Genomic DNA, 23444 nt, shown 5'->3' with positions numbered 1-23444 from the left:
TACAAATATTTCAAGTGCACTCTTAACCGATATCGAGTCGTGCAAGTTCACATAAATAATTTTTATATTTTAAAATGACACAATTCAAATTAATTGCACAACCATTGGTGTTTGCGTAAGAATGTGAAAGCACATATATACATACTAGGACGGGTCAAATTTTTTGTATCAAAAGCACATCGCGATTATGGTTATTTGGGTAATTTTAAGCATTTTTGCCCAAGAAACCATAGGTCTAAAATGAATTTCGAGCCGGCGATTTTTTCTATCTAGTTTTTTTTTTTCAAAAAGTTACTCACGTGTTGAAACAGCTGTATTGAAAACTAGCCAAAATGTATCTCTGAGGGTTTTCGGGGTCGAGGAATCCATTTCTGGCATTAATTTTTTCTTTTGAGGGCCACCAGAGGGTACTATTTTTTGGATTTTAACGCTTTTTTTCCGAAAATCGACAACATTGTTGCGAAAACCCATTAAATTTGACTTTCTCGTAATGCAATTTCAATTTTTAAATAGCCTAAAATGTTCAGCGTTGAAAATTAGGGAGGGGGGGGGGGAGGTGTATTCATGCACAACTTATATCGATTTTATTGAATTTAGGACAAAAAATCCGTTTTTTTTTTAATTTGATATCCGAATTTGACAAAACAAACTTTTTCCTTATTTTAATATATATATTTTTTTTTAAATTCCAAAATTCAACTTAAAAGATAAAAACATATGGAATGTAAAAAAATACATAAACAATTTCTAATGTTTCAATTTTTAAACACGTACAACGTATTTTTTTTAATATTATGTTGGTAATACTGTTTATCGACATATTATATGACAAATGATATGTGTGGCAGCATGCTTTTTCGTTGTCATACTGTGTTTAGTATGTAAAATAAAAAATAAAAAATAAAAAAATTCAGTGCTGAACATTTTAGGCTATTTAAAAATTTAAGTTGCATTACGAGAAAGTCTAATTTCGTTGATTTTCGCAACAATGTTGTCGATTTTCGGAAAAAAGGCGTTAAAATAAAAAAAAAGTACGGAGGCGCCTCCTGTCGGCGCTCAAAAGAAAAAATTAATGCCATATATGGATTCCTCGACCCCAAAAACCCCCTGATACACATTTTGGCTAGTTTTAAATACAGCTATTTCAACATGTGAGCCAGTTTATGAAAAAAAAATAGATAGAAAAAATCGCTGGCTCGAAATTAATTTTAGACCTATGGTTCCTTGGGCAAAAATGCTTGAAATGACCCAAATAATAATAATCTGGCTTCAATCGTATCAAGTGTTGTCTGTAGCGTTGATCGTCTGACTTTTCAAAAGCTCATGATGCAGGATTCCCTTATGGTCGCACCAAATGCAGAGCGTTGCCTTGCTGTCAGGGATAATTGGCTTTGACGTCGATGGTCCGGGTTCACCGTGTTTAACATACGCCTTCTGGCGCTTTGGCTTGTCCTTAGGAATAAATTATTCATTGTCGGTAACGATATAATGCAAGAACTACATATCGAGCCCTAACCGCCAAAATAACGTAAGCGACACTTTTTTCAAAATTTTCCTTTTGATGCAGAAATATTCCTAGAGCATCTAGATGCATTTCTGCATCAAAAAGAAAATTTTGAAAAAATGTCGCTTACGTTATTTTGGCGGTTAGGGCTCGATATCAAAATATGTGACCTGGTCTACGGAAAGGGGGCTTAGGTGTCAAAAAATCAATTTTCACTTTTTGGTTGATTCGGATGGAAGATGAGATGCTTTCTCACGTGGTGAAAAGCAGAAAATCCTAACTTGCTTAGAAGTGTACTAAAAATGTAGAGAAAGAAGAGTAAAAATACGACAAAATATAATTTATTGGTAATGAACAAAATACATTGAATTATAAGCTATAAAGACATGATTATACACTAGAAAAACGTATTATGGGCCAAAAATAATAATGCTGAGTAGTTTATGTATTTTTCTTTGTTGTCGTTTTCCTTGAGATCTTTTTACGTGTTGATCCTGAGGAAGATGGACCTGGTTCCTCGTCTGGTTTGAGAACATCTTCATTAGTTTTTGCCTTCCGTTTCTTCGATGGCAAATCTTTCGGCAATGGAGCCACAATATCTACTTTAGATATATCCGAAACTAAGCTGCGAAGATTGTGATAGATGTACCACTGACGTTCCAAAGATAAACCGGCTGGTTGTATAACTTTCGGCATTTCAGGATCGATAGGTTTTAACAGAAGCTTAAAGGACTGCACTTCTTCACTGTCTGCGAATTTCTTTGTTTTTACACAATCTGTAGAGATTATGAAATGATGGAATTGCGTTATTCCAACAAGTGACTTGTACAGTGGTTTAAAATAGCTGTCCCATTCATACCATCATCATCATCTTCTGCCTGAGATACACATACTTCGTCTTCATCATCATCGCTCTCTTCATAGTTTTCATCATCGTTTTCATCATCCTTTTCATGGAAATATTGTCCGTATACGGCACTGAACTCCTCATCAACACTCATGTTTCATTTCATGCGAAATGCGACGACGATAATCAACAGAAACAGTAAACGTCACTTCTTCAGTGTTACTTTTTTAAATGTTCCACACTAGCAACTTACACGATGAACTATAATAATATTCCGACCAACAACAACACTTACTGGACCAACAACAACACTTACTGAACCAACAACAACACTTACTGGACGTCCGGCGCGGAGAACAATTAACGAGATAATGAGAAACTGACGAAACGAGGTGCTTACTTTTAACAGCTTTTTCACAGAAAACTAGTTTTCGCACGTAAGCTCCCTTTTCGTAGACCAGGTCACATATGATGTTTGTGCAACAGGGCGTATGAGGAGCATATTTTTCATTCATGTTGAAAAAGTGTTGATTCGCAGACTCGCAGTCCAGTTCTGGAAGGAGGTCGGCTTTACACGAAATTTTTTTCTTACCGAAATGTCAGCATTTTTTCGCCCGAACACCATCGAATGCCGAAAATTGGATTCATCACTCCTAAGATTGCAGTTTCGGATAAAACAAATTTTATTGCATCGTCTTTAAAAGAGACACAACTCAAAATTTGGCATTTTTGAAATTAGGCGCTAAATATATACACAGAGCTTTTATTTAACTTTCAGCAAAAGCTAGAGCAAATTTTTGTTATAATTTGTTAAAAAACCTAAGGTGATCTTCCCGAAGCTACGATTAACCTTCTTTTCGCTTTTCGCTCTACTGCCTAAGCCTTTTGCGAGGGTATACCTCCTCTTTGAGTATCTCTCTGCCCAGTACTAAATATCTTACAATGGGTCTTCTTTAAGGAACACCTCGTGCTTTAAAACTGTCAGGCGAGCTTCTGGGTATACTAATTTAGACTAAGTATATCGATCGTAGTATTTTACAGCTTTACACATCAATCTACCTAATGAGTGCAAATATGGTTTGTTCGGATTAATTTGAAGTACTATGCTTTCAAATGTGGATTGGTCTATTTTATAGGTTCACTGTTTTCATTTAGAAGGCATATAATCCTCCGTCCTTTCGCAATCACAGCAGGAGAGCGGCGGAGCTTTTTACGCCTAGCGGCCTATGCTTTTCCATACAATTTTATATCTAAATATAAACTGATTGACGTCGACCACAGAAATCCCTCCTGCACTTTTACGAAGTACTTCTGATTCTCTTTCATCGTTAAGGTGGCCTAACAGTACATCAGGCTTGGTGGATTGACCATACTGTGGGTGTGGGTTATTAAGCTGGTTTAGCATCAGTAGCAACCTCAACAAATGCTGCAAGTCTCAAAGCTCTTTTCGATTATGTTGGGAAAACCACCTGTAGGACTTTCCATATCACCGGTAACATATGTTATTGATTAACTTTGATGGGTACTATTACGGCTGCTGTATTGTGGAATTTTTTGTGCCACAGGAGAGCCCGGTTGAGGCGAAAGTTTTTGCTTCAGGGGATATTTTTTAAGAACAGCTTTTTGTTTTATTTCCTTAATTGGCCACAATAAGCGAAAATATAACTCTAGAAGTCAACCGATATACGAAGCCCTATATACGTTTGCGACTGGGTTTTTGGTAAAGCGCTAGTGGTATAACTCCGTTTTTTTGGTTCTGAAAGCAGAAAGGTAAGGGTTTGGGAAAGGATTTTCGGTGAGATTAAAAGGTAATTAAAATTAAAAAAAAATTGGAAAACGTCCTTTTAAAGTTTTTACCATTAAACATTAACGCTAATAACATTGATGGCTATCTCGAAAACGATATCAATGAATATACATATCTTTTTATATATAAAAAACGTAATTAATAAAAATATTAAATTTGTATATAAGTAATATAAAAAATTTATACATATCTATCTAAGTACATACAACAATTTTTGACATTCTTAATTAATAACGAGAAATAACTTAATTTATGAAGCTGCTATCGAGCTCGTTGCCATTATCAGGTTCCGCACTCTCCTCGCTATCATAATCGTAAATGGCATCCTTCCAGTCGCAGAGTGCTGGATATTTCTCACTTATCTTATAGATACATTTACTAGCAGCTGGACCACTTTGATAGACCGGCTCACCAAATATATTAGTGAAATCATAATTGCAGGTCATTAATAATTTCATATCATTAGCTTGCATCGGATCGCGATAGCGTATAGCTGCACAGCCCACACGATGGGCACGATCGGCGACCAACATGGTAAAGTGACCGATTTTTTTGCTGGAAATTAAAAACAATTAAAATATTAGTTTAAATATTACTTATACTATGTTTCAATATTACGAAGGGTTACATGTACATATGTTCATTAGGGTGCATTACTTTCCGTATAAAAAAAAATTAATTTGTACCTCCAAAAAATATTTCGGAAAAATATCAAGATTACTAGTTTGTTTTATAAATAAAATTAATATTTAAGAATAAATTCCCAAAAATTACCTCAGGAGAAAGAAGAGTTTTAGCTTAAATGGTATGTAAAAAAAATGCTAAAAACTTTTTTCAATGGAATCAAAATAAAAAAAAAAATTGTGAAAGGATCTGTTTTCAAATCGGTCTAGCTCACGTGAATCGTAAATCTTTTCTGAGCTATTTTGACGGATGTCTTAGAATATAAACAATTTTTTATTACCGGTGGGAAAACCGCAACTGTTGTAAATGAGGCACCCTAATGTACATACAAATGTATTTTAAACAAGTCTAGTATGGTAATTATTCAGTCTGAACAATTAAACCCAACATTACAAATCTTTTAGAAGAACATATTTACTCCGAACGATACTAACCTACGATATAAGTAACGAAAGAGCAGGTTTCTGCATCGCTTTTTTATTTTTAAGTTTCTTATTGGCTCGACGAATTTCGGGATAAAAAATATATTACAGGTCATGACCAATGTTAGGGCCAGAATTTGTAAGAAACAACAGGCTGCACTCATTTTTAAACCATCTTCGAAATAAAGCTTCCTTGAGCCTCTCTCGTTTGACATCCATATTTTATTATTTCATTTGACTTATTGAATTAAATTCTTAAACAGGTGGTAACCATTTTTGAAAATATTTTCGAAATAAAGCTTTTTTAAACCTCTTTCGATTAACTTCCACATTGTAATTTTCATTAAACTTATTAATTAAATTGAATTTAACTTTGAAACGTGTGGCAACCCTCTTAAAAAGTATTTTCAAAATAACGCCTTTTTTAACATCTTTTGTTTGATACCCATATTGTAGTATGAAATTTCAGTTATTAATAAAATCGAATTTGAGTTTTCAAACAGGTAGTAGTAACGCTCTCCAAAAATTTTTTCAAAATAAAGTCTTCTAAAATTGAATTTGACCTTTCAAACAAAAATATTTTTAAAATTAAGTTTTTTTTAACCTCTATATTGGGCCACATCCGTATTTTAATTCTTCATTCAACTTGTTAATAAAATTGAGTTTGACTTTTAAAATAGTTGGCAACCCTCAGCAAAAATGCTTAAAAAAATGCTCTGTTAAACCTCTTTTGCTTTTTTGCTATGCCATTTAATTTTTTCAAAAATATTTTAGCTTTCTTAAATCTATTTCATTTGTCAACCTTATTTCAAAATTTCGTTGAACTGATTAATTGCATTGATTTCCACTTTATTAACGGGTGGCAACGATCTTGAAAAATTATCTTATATGTAAATCCATCTAGTAGATTTAGCGTGGAAGGGCAACAAATATACTCACTCACAAGCTTTCACATTTATAATAACATAGGTAGTAAGATATTTTAGCATTTATGTATGTATGCATGTACATTGGGGAGGTAAGAAAAGTAAAGTCTGAACCCCCTAGGATTGTTCTCTGTCGAAAAAAATATACTCCCATTTTTTATTTTGAAATAAAAAAATATTTACAGGTCGCTTAAAACGCTCAAAGTTCCATGTGTTCGGAAAACTCTGGTTCTCTTCAGGAGGCTTGCATTGGGTATTAACCAATGGTTTATATAACCACTTTTTAATAGTAAAGGGGTATATTTTTTTCGGTATCGAACAATCCGACTTTTCTTTTTCACATGCATTTTGGACTACCCCAATGCACATAGTTATTTCCCCTTTCAATAATTCTCACTCACTGTGTACATAATTTAAACTCACCCCTCCGGATGTGGTGCGTAGCTATCAATGAACGTTTGATTCGCCTCACGATATTCACGAAACCAATTCAGTATAAACGATTTTATACGCTTGGCGTGCGATTTAAACTCGCGACCAATCCAAAAGAAACCGATATTCTGACCACTGAACTGATAGTGCGGCGTATTGCGACATTGATCATGTTCAAATTGACAGCGTTTGACATGCAACGTGGCCAAGTATTCCAATTCATCGTCCCACTTGAGCATTGGCATATGAGCTGCTGGCCGATAGCCCTCCAACTGGCCGGAGGCGATGCGTTCGCGGGCAAGATTATGCATATCCAAAATGAATTGCCGTCGTCGTTGGCTCATGTAAAGCAGATGTGGTTTAGCGCCACAGGACGGCCCAAAACCGCCATCGCTATCGCAACCAATGTGCGGTACTTGGAAAACATGGCTGCCATTGTAGAGTTCACAAAGCGATGGTGTACAATAGATGTTGGCGGACTTGTTGTTGTTATCAGGTACGTTGGTGGAGGTGGAAGTGTCTGCCGTAAGAGTGGCATTGAAAATGCTGTTGGCGCTGTTGTTTATTGTATTTTTGGCAGTGCTAAAAGTCGATATTTCAGTTGTAAATTCTTTGACCACCTCCGCGTCAGCAATTGTTGTTGCTATTGTAGATATTGCTCTTGTTGCTTTTTCCTGCAAGTGTGCATCTTTTTCAACCGCTTCTGTATTAACCAGCGTCTGATGCGCAACTATAACCGTTAAAAAGGCTTGCAATAAAAGCTTTTTCTTGTAAAACATTTTCGAAAAAATTATCTCAACTTCTCTTCAACTGATTTCAGCACCGCTCTAAGCCGTTAACAAAACGCAACTGAGCAGCATTCATTGATTTATTTGTGTATTTAGTGAAAATATTTTTCCAATAGCTGACTGATCGCGCAGCTGTGAGTGGCCAGCAGCAGCAGCAGCAGCAGAAGAATGCTAAGATGCTGCTAATACTGGTACCTTACTAACCGCGCAGTTGTCTAACTGTTGACGATCCCATCACCGTCGTTCATCAGCCATCAATCGATTGATTGAGGTTCATTAAAGTTAGCTTGATGTCAGTTACAACTGTCCATATACATATACATACATTTAATCATGTATAAATTGCTGGCTGGTAATTATACAGACATATAATAGAGATGTTTGCATATTTTTATTCTCATATGCAAGTATGTAAAATTAGCTTGCTTTTTATCACCAGTTGCGAGTCGATCTTTTTTGTTGAAGAAGCCAAACAAATATTCCAACATACAGTGCCGGCCACTTGCATAGCACCCGATTTTGATCTTCAGTATTGACAGTTTACTTTTTCAGTAGTGACAGTTTTCATTTACTTAGGGTGTCGCAGCTTTCAATGACTCGCCAGTAAACCCATTGTAGATATTAAACTTGTATTCGGGATAGTCATTAGCTGCCTAAACCTCTCGGTGTTGCAACTTCTTATAAGTTTATGGCCCCAGTTTAAAGCCCCACGTCAACGAATTCATTGAGCCTTATCAGTGCGGCTTTAGATCTGATCAATCCACCTAGACCAGGTGTTTCACCATACGCCAAAGCTTGGAAAACACAAACGTTCCAGTCTTGAATGTATTCCTATCTGAACCGACTGGTGGTGGCAATGAAAGTTGTAGGCCTGCTCTGAGAAAGAAATACCAGGTGGAGAAGGACTTGGCTTCATTTGGCATTTCTAATTGGCGTCAGTTGGTAAAGAAGAAAAAATTTAATTGATTTGATAAAAGTATTTAAGTAGTAAATACGCATAGTCCGTGAATGGAGCATTATAATACGAAATTATATTTATCTCTTATGTGAACGTTTACAATAAACAATTTTTAATCAAATTTGAGACAAATTTCTTAAAAGCCCGATACCAAAGGTTTCCCTTTTGGCAGACAAAAAAATACTTTCGATTGTACTCTAATGACAATGCAGCCGACACAATTATTTTTTAATGCTAAGTCATATACGTTTTCGGTACAATAGGGTGCATCACTCTCCATACAAGAAAAATTGGTACTGATTTTACATCGGAATTATAAAACCTATTATATTTTAAGACTTTCGCCAAAATATTTGATTTCGATTTGAAAATACCTCCAAAAATTTTATTATTTTAATTCTGTTGATAAAAGGTTCGAACATTTGTATGCAGACTCTTTAAGCTCAAACTCTTCTTCCATCTGAGGTGATTTTTTAGTATAAATATTTTTAAAAACTAAAATAATTTATATAAAAACTAATTTTTGGACGTCTTTTCAAGACGGTACAGCTCACGTAAAGCTTAATGTTTTGGCAGAAGTCTTTAAATATAATCGAAAAACCGCGACCTTTTTTGGTGAGACAACCTAATGTACATGCATATATACATACATGAGTATACGAACTAACGATAATGAGAAAATACTGATACAACTAAGCGCCAATTTTCTTTTATGCGGCGAAGAAATAGTTTAACGAACTGAAAAAAATTCAATAAATTTAAGTTATTGTGTAAACAAATAAAAATGTGTACGGAAGTAATTTATGGATTTAAAATGGCTCAATTAGTTTCGTCTAAAATGAATGGCGACTGCTCAGCACTTAACTATGAGTAAAAAAAAACACAAAATGTTGAGCTAAAAGGTAAACAAATTGTAGTACCTACACACAGTAAAAAATTGCGGTATCTTTTTGCAGGTCATAAAAAAGTATAAAATGAATATTAATTTTTCAAAGCCATTAGAAAAAAATTTGGAAAAGCTTAAAGTTTTTAAATTTTTTTTTTTGATAAAGCTAATAGTTCGATGATGAACCAGATATGCGGCAAGGAAGAGCAGGTTATTCTATAAATAAATATATATGTGAATTATACAGGGTGTCCTAGACCGACCCTCTAAAATGGAGGGAAACGTTTTTTATTCACCTCTGCACCGCCTAGCCTAAATCGGGGATGCTCAATCTTTCGGTGGTACTATCGACTTCCGGTTTCGACCGGAATTGGGTTATACTGACCGGAAGTCCATTTTTTTAAATGGGATTAAAATTTTTTTACACTGATTCGGATTCTGCGCAAAGAAATACGTACCTCTTATCTGAAACCTTTTCCGGTTTGGACCGGAAGTCCACTTTTTTCAAATAAGATATACATGGTTTTACTACAGATTCGGATTCCGGTGACAAAAATACCCAACTCTTACCGGAAGTCGACAATACCACCAAAAGATAGATCATCCTCGATTAAGGCGGTACAATTTTTGCGTTTTTCAGTAAAAAACATTTCCCTCCATTTTAGAGGGGGTGGACGGGTGGTCTAGGACACCCTGTACTTGTACAAACCTAACTAATATCTACTTGTAAATGAGTAATTAATTAGTAAATAAAAACTATTAATTATGTAAAAATATGGGAGCAGGAGCAGTGAAAAATATTTTCAAATTAATAGAAGAAAAAAAGAAAATAATTATTCAATCATAATGCTCACGTGCAGTTTTCCTCGACTAAAGTAATGATTTGTGATAATAAATTAATAAATTACAAGTTAATTACAGACATAGATACATATCTAAAAATGTAAATATCTGCAATTTTTAACCACACATGTTCCTCGGTAGATTGCATAATTAAATAAACTTACATTCATACATACATACATATGTACATACTGTGCACATGTAAATATTTAGTATTAAAGAAGATTGTTTAAATAGCAAGTAAATTGCATTACAGGCATTTTTGCATACACATTTTTTAATTCCAGACTTACTTACATACATACATATCAGTACTATGTAAGTTTCTCTGTTTTGCTTAGAGGCTACTCCTATTTCATTAGCTTCAGATGTTTAGGGCCAATTGTACACACATAAATTGTTTAGTTATTTTGTTATTCTGTCGCTTGGAAAACGTGATGTAGTTATTAAAAAAAATTAAATAAAAAAGAAAAATGCATAAATACATATGTATATATGTATGTAGGAAAAACAAAGGGGAAACCGAAATTTAAAGAACAATGCAAGTAAACAGCACAAAATGTATAAGCTGAAGTAATAATTTCGTCGGTATAACGAAGTTGCAACAGTTTGCGTCATCAGAATAGTCACTTTTAACGAAGAGAATACATACATATAACAGAGCAGAATACATTATTGATTTGCCCCAAAAAGAAGTGAGCGGCAGAAATACGTGAGTGCGAAGAGCTTGAAATGCTGGCTGACAGGGAAAACGCCCGAAAATTTTTTCCAGAGAGATAGGCGACTTACACAGAAGAACCATGGCGGCCTAGTGACCGGTGTCTAGAACGTACTTAAATTATGGAGCAAATACTTTCCACCACCTGACAATGACGAGGTACAAATAGCGATTACACCACTGCTGGAGCAAACGACCAGCTAGTCGAGCTATTCAAGTACGGAGACTCCACCACCGTCAAAGAACCGCTTGGGCGTTATCAGTGTGCCTGGCTATGGTGGAACATCCACCACAGATCAGGTATTCACAATAGGCCAATTATTGGAAAAGTCTCGCGAGCATGAGGATCAATCCATACCATCTATTTGTCGATTTCAAAGCCGCTTTCTACAGCACGAATACATGAGACAATCAACGCCTTGAAGATTGCTTTTCGCCGTTACTGAGACAAAATACCACAAGACCACATTCGTGCATTCAGACCCGTTGTTATTATCCACGTTAAAGATGGCTACATCGAACAGTATGTAATACATTTTTCTTAAACCGTGACTAGTTCTAGTTCTTATGATGATTTGATGTTTTCGAATAGAAAAAGCAAAATAGTCGAGTGCCTACCCCTTTAATAGCCGAAGAACGGAAACTCTCAGGCATAATACTTTACAAGGGCGTACAATTGCTGGCGTATGTCGACGACATCGATATTATCGGTAAAACAAAGGCTACGTCTATTCGGCTTGATCAGAGTTAGATAGAGAAGTAAAGCGAATGGGCCTGGTGGTGAACGAGAAAAAGAAGTAGCTCCTGCCATCGCACAAACAGTCAGAGCATAAGCGCCTTGGCACTCACTGTTGACAGTTACAAAGTCTGAAAATGTAGACGACTTCATTTATTTCGGAACCAACATTAACACTAATAATAATGTTAGCCTTGGAATCAGCATGGCGAATATCGCAGACGATTTAACGATGAGCTGAATGAGCTTTACAATGATGTACATAGGTAGACATAGTGATGCGAATTAAAATGCAGCGGCCCCGTTGGCTTGGTCAAGTCATCGAGCGGTTAGAAACGCCCCAGCTCTGAAAGTATTCAACGCCTCCTCTGCTTTGGAAAGACCAGCTGGCTTCACTGGACATTTCCAATTGCCGTAAGTTGGAGAAAAGACTGGCGTGCTTTTTTGGACTCGGCCGAATTCACTTAAGCGGTTACAGCGCCAATAAAAAGGAAGATTATAGTATAAAGTAGAATCAGTCACGTAGCCAGGAAGGGTACAGAGTGCGTAAAAAGTTACGCGCTCTTTCAATCAAAACATATTTGAATCTACCTCTAATGGTCACAGAGTATTACAAACATAAACAATAACTAATAAAGCTTGTGAGATAAAGTTATAAATGCGAGACTTGCAAAATAATCTCAGTTAATATATCTTCATAAATTGCTTGATTAATTTATTATCTGTTCAATGTACTTTTATACTAGAGGGCTGCATGAATTCATTCAACACGGCTTAAGAATTAAGGTATCCCCACACCTATGCGATTCGGTCGGTGCGAATCTGTTCCGAAAAAAATTACAACAATGCCGACAACAGTTTTAAATGAGGAACCACAAACTTGTACGATTTATTCGAACATTCACAGTTCTTTTCGTCGTGCCGCAATCGCCATATGGTAGAAAATTTAAAACAAAATGTATATTTATAACATACATAATTCCAAACGCTGAGTGTTTTGTATGTGTAATAGGATATTCAAATCTACTACACTCTGTTTGTTTAGAAGTTTGAATGAATTCATGCAGCCCTCTAGTTTACACGTAGTATGGCTGCTATGGAAGTAATCAAAGAACTCTATCATATTTTAGTAAACGTACGTTGTATATGTATCGGTCGACGTTAAAGATAATATTAGCCAACCACTTTGAAATAAACGTAAATGCATTTATGTGTAACTTTACATTTTAGTATTTACATGTGTAGATACTAGGGTGATTGACTCGGTTTTTCCAAACCGGTTTCCACCGGTTTTCTGGGGATATCTATAAGCGTTTTTTTGAAATCTTGATTTTTAACGAACTAACCGGTTTTTTTTTATTTCATATAAAGCTTTGCCTCTCAATAAAAGTTTAGAGTTTTTCGTTATTTTCAAGACTTTTTAAAGCTCAGGAGTAAACTCTAGATAGTTAGTTATTTGGGGGCGAAAAGTATATAGTAAGTAAGTCTTTAAAATATATGTTTTGCGCTTTAACTTTTTCTACGTGTTTGGCCGAGTTTTCCTCCAATTCGTGTTCGGTTTCTTAATGTTGTGACACAAACGGAGATATCTTCACTTTTACTCCACCTCTGTATAAGGTAGAAGTACACTTGAAGGTATGCCATTGTTTGCCGATGGGCGACCGCTATTAGAAACAAAAACTTTTTTTGATGTTGCTGGGACTAGAAATTGAACCATGGATTTCGCGAGTAGCACTCGGCTACGGCGGCAAAAGCACTGTTCAAATCAGAAAAAAATCAGCATGAATGCAATAAATTATACACAAAGTTAAAAGAATACCAAAAGATAATTATTCACTGATTTTTATTTTTTTACTTTTCACCTAAAAAAAATAACTTTGAACTTATTTTGCTTTGCTGTTTTTTATATAAAAGCTTTCTGTGTTTTTAATAATTTTCGAATAACTCCAAAAACGGGTTTGGAAAAAAGGTGAATAATAGATCACCCTAATACATACGTATATATAGACATAAAATTTTCATATGTAAGTATGTAAATATTTAATTGAAAAAGACTATATTTATGGTAATGATTGAATGCAAAAAAGTTCGAGTCCAAGAAGTAGTGAACTCATCTGCCAGTAAGCTTAGTCACGCTTTTATAAAAGTCGATTAGCTACATACGTATGTACCTATGCACATGGGTAAGTGCGAAAGTGATTAATCGGCACTTAATTAAATGCTAAATATTATTTTATGCCAAGCGGCATGAAGTTTTATAGTAAAATGGTATGTTTTTGCGCGTGCCTTTTAATAAAGCGCTTTGTAAGATATCAAACCAATCATAATTCTTTGTTGATTACTAACAAGCTTATGAACACACAAAAAGAAAAACAAAAAACAAATAGAAAATTCTATATTTAGCTACATATGTTCCCCTATCTATATATTTTGTGCACATTTGTATGTAAGTCTGTGCCGTCTGCAGTTCTCCTCATCGATCATCAGTAAATTAAAAGTTGTGATTTGTTCGTTGATTTGCCACTTTGTTGCATTTGCTTTGTTGTTAGACACTACTTCGCTACATAATAACGGCTAATTGCAGATGTTTTTTGGAATTGGTAGCACGAAGTGGCTACAATTTGATTTAATTGTAAAGTTTAATTGGCGGTTACTCTTTTGGTTCGTTGTAATTTTGTCTTTCTATACAATGAAATTGAAGTTATAGACCGCGATGTATGCGCAAAGATCTTTGAGCAAATTTAAATACTTTAGCTATTGATTTAAACGTAATTTCCCAATCAGTTTTTGCTTTTGCGAAAATAACAAATTCGGTAAGAAATTTCCGTGAAAATTCTAAATAAAATATGCGCGACTCAAGTGAAACTTCCCACAATATTGCAGTCGAACTTTTCGGTATAATAATTAGCAGTTATCTTAATCCTAATGTTACTCTTAATTTTAATCATAATCTTACTCTCAAACTCAATTTCAATCTTAAGTTTAATTTTAATCTTAATCTTAATCTAAATCTAAATCTTAACATCACTATTAATTTTAATTTTAATCTTAATCCTAATTCTAAATTTTGTTCACATTCTTAATGAAAATCTTAATCCTAATACTGATCTTAATCTTAGTCTTAGCGTTAGTCTTAATCGTAATCGTAATCGTGCCCAACCTCGGCCGCCATTCCATTACTTTTTCTGTGTTTTTTTTTTTCGTTTCATCGGAGTTTGGATTTACAGCCAATCGAACGCAAAAAAGTTTCACTTCTGAAGTAATGGGAAATTCAGGATATTATCCTGGCTGCATTCACGCAAAAGGCCAGCGGGTTTGCATATGGAGAATTGAACAGTTATTGCGTCGACGAAATGAAGTTTGGAACGTTGTTTCCGAGACCTCCTTGATTGACGCGTGCTTCGCGTAACGTCGCTGAGTCCTGAGTATCCAAGGTTTGCGACTGAAATGCTTATCTGCCTAGAGCTTCATGAACAGCATTTAATTTGACTCTAGGGTCCAAAAGCTAAGAGCGAATAGCGTCCATCAACCGGCTTTCTGCTGGCCATTCCAATGTTCGAATTTTCATTTTCAGCCGTACACTCCACCAGACTGTCATGCATCTCAAACAGGCGCTTCTCTGGGCATGGGCCAAAATAATAGTAGTAACCTATTAGCAAATATGAAACTCATCCACCAATTAGTTGGTACAATTTGTATCAGCAACTGCTACGTACGAGTACAATCCCTTCGCAAGGCCATGCATTTTTGCGCAAAAAAATTTTCTAATTAAAACTTGCAAATGAAACAAGATTGGTAGCGGTGGGATAGAAAAGAAAAACTAAAAAACTCTAAGCTGAAAGCGGAAAAAAATAAAATACTAAATTTTTATATAAAAAAGGAACAAAAATAAAATTTAAAGACAACCCACAAAGTACAAAATTAAAACGTGATGAAGATATGCAAATTTAGTAAAAAATTACTTTAGACACATAAGTGAGGTGAGGTAGAATTAAAAAAATATACATTTGTTCAAATATAAAAAGGAAAAAAATAAATGAGTAGTATGTAAGTTAAGGAGTGTATGTATGTATGTATGTATGGTACGGAACTTTTTATACCCGCGTCGCATATTTAGCTGTTTTTTTTAAATCAAATTAATTACTCAAATGCTGTTTAGTGGCGCGGGCTTTTCATAAAAATCCCATCGAATGAAAATCATGTTTACTATTCAAATGCTTCAAAACATACTCACGACTCTTCATACCTCGAGAGTTAGTACTGACATCAGTAATATTTTCGAAAATTTTTTCGCAGATACATATAAGATTTTCACCATTGAATCAAAATCAAACAAGAACCTTTGACGTTTTTCAAGCCACTTGCCTCTAGCTCTAAGTTTCTGGTAATTTCTGAAAGATCATTTAAGTTTTCTTAATTGATTTTATACTTTTCCTCTACAGTTCACCCCAGGGACGTAAAAGTTATAAGTTTTATAGCAAAAACATTGCTCCATAACAGTTATTAGATGAGAAATATTTTTTATTTCGTCAATAACTGATAACTGTTATGCAGGAGAATTTTTTTTTTTCCGGTGCCGATAAGAGTTATTTTACAAAGTTTATTTTTTACGTTGTCTGATAAACGTTGTAAGATTAGGATATTGATGAAGATGCAGGTGGAGAATAAGATAAAGATGATGAAATAAAAGTGGGAGAGTGATATAACTTTTATCAGATAATGTAAAAATAAACGTTGGGCAATAAATGTTATCGAGCAACGCTAAAAATAAACGTTGGAAAATAACTCTTATCAGCAACGGAAAAAATATTTCTCATTTAATAACTGTTATGAATCAACGTTTTCGTTAAATTTCAGAATTCAGACAACGTTTTCAATTTGTAAATTCGAGATAACAGTTATATTTGGTCCCTGGTTCACCCAAATGCTATCGTTTTGATTACTAATTTAAACAGGTAGGTGGTTCACTCCGAGCCTTAGATTTCATCCCTGATAAAAGGGATCGCTGAGTGACTACCCTGATATCAATTGGCACTTTCTACACGCACATCCCATTAAGGGATGAGTAGAGAAGTCAATATTTTCAAGACACTCTCAATCAACCCAAATTTTTGGATTCCAGATCACTGCAAAGATTTCCAAGTAGAGGTTGCTGCTGTTAAGGAAGCAGTAGATTGGCAGGTTAATATCTGCTTAGGATGCTGCCCGACAATCACATCCCTGGGTTCGCTTACGGTGCGTTCGAACCTATTAGGCCTTGTATCATCTTGCCAGGCATGCATTGGTGACAGCTCATTGCAGATATTGCAGGAAACTGCGAGACATATGAGCTGGCAGGAGTGGCACTCTTAGGCCAGTCTTACCGGGAGTGGAGCACGCGGGACGGGCTTGCGCTACTGTATATGTACAACGTCGTTCTAATCGGGGTTAGGCAGTTACAGCGCCAATAAAGAAGAGAAAGAATAACAAAAAAAAACTCCATCTTGTAAATTTTCTGAGAAAATTCGGTTTTCATATTTCTAGTATTAACTTCGTATTTCCATAAGTCTTTCTGATTTACTTATGGTGTTTTCTTTCAACCAAAAAAATGTTGCATTTTGATTGTCTTTTTCCCTTTCATGTCCAATTGGAATATAAAGTCAAACGGTGAGAAAATTTTGTGTTCTTTTCTCAAAATTAGAGTTGGGATTTTTGGTTCATTTGTGTAGAATAATTTTTGTCATTTCATGAAATTTTTAAAAATACATCTCGATCTGCTTAAAAAAACAAGACTATATTTTAATTTGACAAACTTAGTTATTTAAAAAAATAACTACCAATCCACCAATAAATTTTTTTGGAGATTTCAGTCGGCCTATTATACAAGGTTGCAAAAATTGTCCACTTGATTGTTGCACAGTTTCCGAAATACAGTAAAACTTTTTGAGAATTGAAAGAAATGATTACAACAGATAGATATTATATCTGAAAGCCCATTAAATTTTCTCTCAAGGGTGCATACAAAAGCTTTTACTCAAAATGTCTACTTAGGAACTATTCACGGATATTTCATGAGCTTCGCAACACTAAAAATGAAATTTCTCAAAAAAAAAAAAAAAAAAAATTACCTCCGGTTTCTCTTTTAGTCACCAAAGTTTTGCCTTTTTGAAAAACATAAACCCTCTCTTATCGAAATTTGTTGTTGGCACTCAAGCAAAAATACAAAATATGAAGTTTTACTCAAATTTATGATTTTATTTGCTATTTCAAGGACAAACTTTTGTAGAATATTAAAAGATTCGAGTAATAAAGGATTGTCGGAAAACTAGTGGTCAGAACATTTTAAAATATTTGTAAATTACATATAATTGTCAAGTAGTTTTTTCGCCGTTTTCAGTTTTTATATATGTACATACATACATACCTACTTTCTACGTACGTGCCAAAAAGAGAATTTCGTTGCTAGGTCGTCACTTAATGCATTTGTTATATTGGGTATAAAAAAAAAGCTGACTCACACAAGAATATCAAGTAAAATAAAAGTAAAGCGTCATGCCGAAAACATGAATGAAATATATATATATTTTTTTTTTAATTCGACGTGCAGCACACAAATAATAATAACCATACGAAATATGTAAACATAAAAAAAAATAAATGGAAAAAATGCAAGCGCTGCAATTTGCAATGTGCAAAGAACAACAACAAAATAATGAAAAGCATGCGATAAAGTGTAAACTTACAAGAAGTAAATGAAACAAAATATTCAAAAAATTCCGAGCTTAATAAAGTGCACTTCATTAACAAATGCCAAAGGCGATTTCTAAAGCGGAAAATTGCAAAGGATAAATATAACAGTACACAATAATAAACTTTTTATTAGCATTTGAGGCACAATCCGAAGCAGAAATGTAGGTACTTTAAGCAAAGAGAGCAAGGCGCATTGAAATGCCAAATTAGGTGCGAATTTATGCATTTCAATTTAAAGCTCCAAGCGAAATACGATTCACAAACGAAGGCGAAGGCATACATACAAAAATGTACAAAGTTATATGCATAAACATATACATTTACCATATTTGTACCCAGCAGGAAATGTATCTAATTATAATTTAACTTGACTATTATTTGTATATTTCCTTTGAGGAAAGCTATATTTGTATGGCGCTCGCCGCAAAATAGTCATGGGTGGTTACCTCTGCATTAGATATAGTCATGGGTGGTTATCTCTGCATTTGATGTAACTAACTTGTAACTAACTACTTTTGGACAAAAAATACCAATAGGAGAAACAAAAAATATTTTTTTATTTTTTTTTATTTTTTTTTCCTTTTTTTTTACTTTTTTATTTATTTACTTTATTTTATCACATTTCATATATGTTTACATATTCTGCTGTAGGTGGTCCCATATTCGAATTCCGTCAGACATAACTTCAAAAAGATTATATAAAATTTCGATCTTCCTTTTATTTGTCCTCAATTCGAAAAACTATTTGTGAAGTACAATATATCTAAATAGAAACGCGTTTAAAGAAAACAATCTCCTGATTGCGTCTTCATTGCTCCTGCATAACTTGTCAACTATTTTCAAGTGAGCTTTATGTAGCTAACTACAAGTTATATATTTTATAGAAATCCCGCAAAAAAGCTAACTACAAGTGGGTTATTTTTTATCAATTGTTAATTTTTGTCTGCAGGGTATGTACGTTTGTTAGACTGACCAGAAAAAATGTAAAGTGCTTGTTTTTTTGGATCACACACAGTAACGCAAACAGGGGGGAGGGCCAATGGGGCGATTTGTCTTAGGTTAATTTTCGTGAAATATTCACCCATCGAATACCATAGGTTTACAAAAAGCCTACTACACAAAAATTCGAAAACGGCATTCATATTTCTAGGGCATATTTACATCGGCGAGTCAGGATATGCCCTCCGTTTTTTCAGATTGGCTCTCATTTACGAATACATAGTTGCGAATTGTGTAGAATTTTCAGTTTTGATGTTTTCTCAATTTAAGTTAAATAATGACTAAAAAAAAATAATGCCGTAAAGTGTGCTAAAGACCCATACGTTTTCATCGAAGCTGAGTAGAGAGTGTTACTGTCCAGTTTCATAGCCCTAAAGATATTCCGAGATAACTGAAATTTGAGGACATATAATTCAGTAAATCTCGGCACTCAGCTCTGACGAAAGCATTTGAGTATCGAGCGCACTCTTCCTCATTAGTTTTCTTATATTTTTAAGGCATTTTTACTGATGAAGAAAACAGTAGGAAGAAACTAGCGGTGCATTGAGTTTTTTCACCAGATCTTTGACAAATAATATTCGATCAGACTAACAGATTTTTAATTATGCCAGCATGGACTCTCCCTATAACTAGCCGTTGAATATTTCTGGTTGAAAGATCTTAATCTTCGACTTTAAATAGCGGTGAAAGCAGACGTAGGCGGACAGTTTTATAACAGAGGTCTATAGCCAAGGATCCAAAATATATCCCTATAAAAATATTTCCCGACCAGACCCGACAAGCTCACAAACAATTTTTTGGTATGAAGTTTTACAGCTCATTCAATTTCAGTACAAAAAGTGAACGTTTGAAGTACCTCAAAATGTGAACATGCTTTATAATATACTTTTTCTGTTCAAAATTTTAAAATTGCTAATGTGGAAACCCCGAAAATGACGCTGTTTGAAAAAATTCATGTTAATTTTTTTTTGTATAGTTAATTTAACCTTATTTGACAAGGTGACCCAGTATTGTTTATCGAGTTTACATATCCGGTTCCGAATGCAAACTAACCCAAAAACAGTGTGCAAATAACTAAACATTTCGAATTTAACTATTTGTGCGTTAATATTTCTGCGTAGTTTTACACAATTATTGAAACATTTCAAGGCAAAATTAAGTGTGCGGTGTAAAAGTGCAAACAAAACGCAAGCGTGCGATAAAGTAAGTTTTTTTTTCTGTACATAAGTACCTACACATAACTTCATGCATTTTTCCAACATCCGGCATGTGCTGAAAATCGTACATACCTAAAGGGCTACATGCCCAAAATCATAGCTACGTGTTCCTATCTAACTAAACTTTGTATGTGTCAATTTTATTGTAGCTTATTAACATTTTATTTTAATATTGTTATTGAGCTTTGCACCACGATTTTTTTTATTAGAAATTGGAAAGAACTACGAAGCTTAAGCGCCAGAAGTTATAGCAGCTATTTCGGAGATCACCACATCTTCTCATCGGACTTCTTTTTCTAGATGATGCGGATTCGATCCCTGCTGAAGTCTAGAAAAAAGAAGTCTGATGAGGAGATGTGGTGATCTCCGAAATAGCTGCTATAACTTCTACCGCTTAGAAATACGAAACAAAAGTAGGAACTAGAAAATTTTAGTTCATAATAGTACTCCCTATGGATTTCATAAAAATTCGTTGAAATATTAAACTTTACAATAGTGCCATTTTGGTACCTTGTGCCAATATTGATTTGAGCCAAGTTGCATAGCCAAACAGTGATGCCAGATTATGGGTAATTTCCCTATTTGAGGCATATTTTGCAGCAAAAGTTATTAAATGGAGGAAAAATAGGGACATTTAACACAATTATCGATCCACAATTAATCACTATTCAAAAATATTCGACAATCTTACGTAATTTATCGCTCTAAAGATTTGATGCGGAGTAAAATTACGAATAAGTATTAAAAATTATATGGACAATTTTGAAAATTTTCTCCCTTTAAACAATTCAAGCGCTGATTAAGAAAGAATCTTTTCAATTGTATTTGGTGTTTAATGCAAAAAGCCGAACAAATTATCTGATGAAGTGTACATACATATGTATGTATATAAAATAACGGTTGCTTTTGAATCAAAAAAAGTCAAGTGTTTCAACGTTAAAGTCACCAAAAATCACATTGGCTTACGCAATGCAAATAATTTCTAACAGTGATAGTTTTAAGAATTGACAGTAAGTATTCAACCATAAAAACACATAAAAAATTTTTTCAAATTTTTGGGTTTTAGTAAACACCGAAGATAATTTATGAATGTGGTAAATGTTTTGAAATTCTTTCAGACCTTTAGTGAGTAATCTACCGACCACTGAATTTCGAAAGAATATTATACGTATATGTATATAAAGGTAACATGAATGTTACTTTTTTACTACAGAAATATAGATTTTCAATTCTTAGGGAATTTTGTGGGATACATTTTTAAGATGGGTGGTAATTTAACAGAGAATGTCACTGTAGCCAAATCGTCTCAAGTCACAAGAAGAGTCACTCAGGGATAGTTTCAAATTAAGTGACTTGAGATGAGACTGTTACTGAATACCAGCATTATGCCTTTATGAACATGAGAACTGCATTAATTGCGGAAGCAATAAATATTGGAATTTGCTAGAGAATCACACTCGAAAAAATGTAAATTAAATTGGGTTTAAAGTAAATATAGTATGTATGCTGAACTGTCTACATTCTTACATATGCGAATATAAAAATGTGCATACTTGCATGCACGTGTACTTCCCGTATAAAAAAAAAAAAATATATCTACGTATTTGCGTACTTAACGTTTCAATTTGGCAAATCCACCAGCTCAGCTGCTGCAAACGCACAACATAGCCGTCATAGATAATTTTGGATTACATATTCGAGTAAAACTCAATTCCGAATCGAATGCGCTTTGCATGAGGGAGTCAAGTTAATGCCAAACTAGTAGCGGCGTTCAAACCAAAGCTATGTACTATGTACTATCGGAAACCAACTATCAACAGTTTAAAATGTTCACATACTAACTTAGCTTTTGCACTTACATACATACATATATACATACATACATGTGTCTACTTATACATTTACAGCGGTGTAGACTTAATTGGAAACACAAAGTAATTTTCGCTTTATATCTCATGGGGATGTTCGTTAAGTTTGGGCAGGCTGGGATAATTTTTGACAGCTGAAAGGCTTAGTATGTCCCTTGGGTTGGCAGGAAATTTTAGCCTATTTCAACATGTAGTGGATTATAATGGCCTTTATGGAGCTACTTAGGTGGAATTGCCCTTAAGATCTTGGCAAAATGTTGGCTATGACGTCAAAACACCCCGATAAGTTAATGTTCGTAGGATATCCAAAATTTTGCTACAAGATGATGCCCAAATCGCCGTTCGTCGCTTCGGTAGAGAGTTAAAGGTTGAAACGTCTTTTGAAAATATTATTCGTAGCCGCTTTGCTTTAAAGTTTTCTTTAATATTTCAGAAGTAATGCCAATGTCTTCTTTGTAGCCTTCTTAGAGACTTAGAGGACGTCCTCGTAAGGTTGCCAAAAACCTGTTAAAATTGTTTGTTGGTGCTTGCCTCAAGAGAGGCTAGTGAAAATTGAGTGTTCTAATTCCCTTGCCGGTAGGGTCCTGAAATTTCACAAAAATGTCCACGGAAACAAAGTTAAGTAAGGTTTCTGGGTAGCAGAGCGCCATTGATAAACTGCCCTTAAAGTTAATATAAACCCTATTCTACGCCGGAGGCATGTTTCTAATTCGTGGCCATTAACTGTCTGTTACTTAAATAGCATACACATAAGCATGTACGCGCTCCACCATTCACTACTCGCACAAATTTTCTCCCACACTAATCTACACGTTGGGAATTTGCAATATTTCAAGGCAAAAACTTGCACGATTTCGCGCGCGATTCGTTTTCTGTTAAATTCTTATTCGCTTCTCATGTTGTATCTGTTCTTGTACAGTCGTATCTCTGCACTTGTGGTTTATTTGGTGGTATTATGTGTTTAATTTAAGCTGATTTTGAATGGGTTCTGCAAAAAAAAGAAAGTTTGACACTTTTGGAGTAAACTTAAAAAACAGTTTTTGGTTGAAGGCGTTAAACTTGAGTGGATAGAAGAAAATC

The 23444-nt window shown here is 34.5% G+C and overlaps 1 protein-coding gene across 1 annotated transcript; it reads right to left on the bottom strand.

The window, feature by feature from the left end:
- Positions 1–4335: 4335 nt before the first annotated feature.
- LOC118734691 (scoloptoxin SSD976-like) lies at positions 4336–7511 on the bottom strand. Its single transcript, XM_036464399.1, has 2 exons — positions 6614–7511; positions 4336–4713 (listed from the first exon to the last, which is right to left on the bottom strand). Exons 1-2 carry the CDS (start codon positions 7399–7401, stop codon positions 4404–4406), a joined length of 1098 nt encoding a protein of 365 aa, XP_036320292.1. The 5' UTR covers positions 7402–7511; the 3' UTR covers positions 4336–4403.
- Between the last annotated feature and the right edge of the window lie 15933 nt (positions 7512–23444).

This window comes from Rhagoletis pomonella, unplaced genomic scaffold (genome assembly GCF_013731165.1).
Source record: "Rhagoletis pomonella isolate Grant_MI unplaced genomic scaffold, Rhpom_1.0 Rhpom_scaffold_00002, whole genome shotgun sequence".
NCBI lineage: Eukaryota > Metazoa > Arthropoda > Insecta > Diptera > Tephritidae > Rhagoletis > Rhagoletis pomonella.
Note: the sequence above shows the minus strand (reverse complement) of the source record. Positions and strands in the feature narration are given on the sequence as shown.

Bases quoted from the DNA above. Each gene is read 5' to 3' on its own strand.
- LOC118734691 (XM_036464399.1), bottom strand. From the start codon at position 7,401: ATGTTTTACAAGAAAAAGCTTTTATTGCAAGCCTTTTTAACGGTTATA. The intron at 4,714-6,613 runs GTGAGTTTAAAT...TTTAATTTCCAG, and splicing joins TACGCACCACATCCGGAGGG to CAAAAAAATCGGTCACTTTA.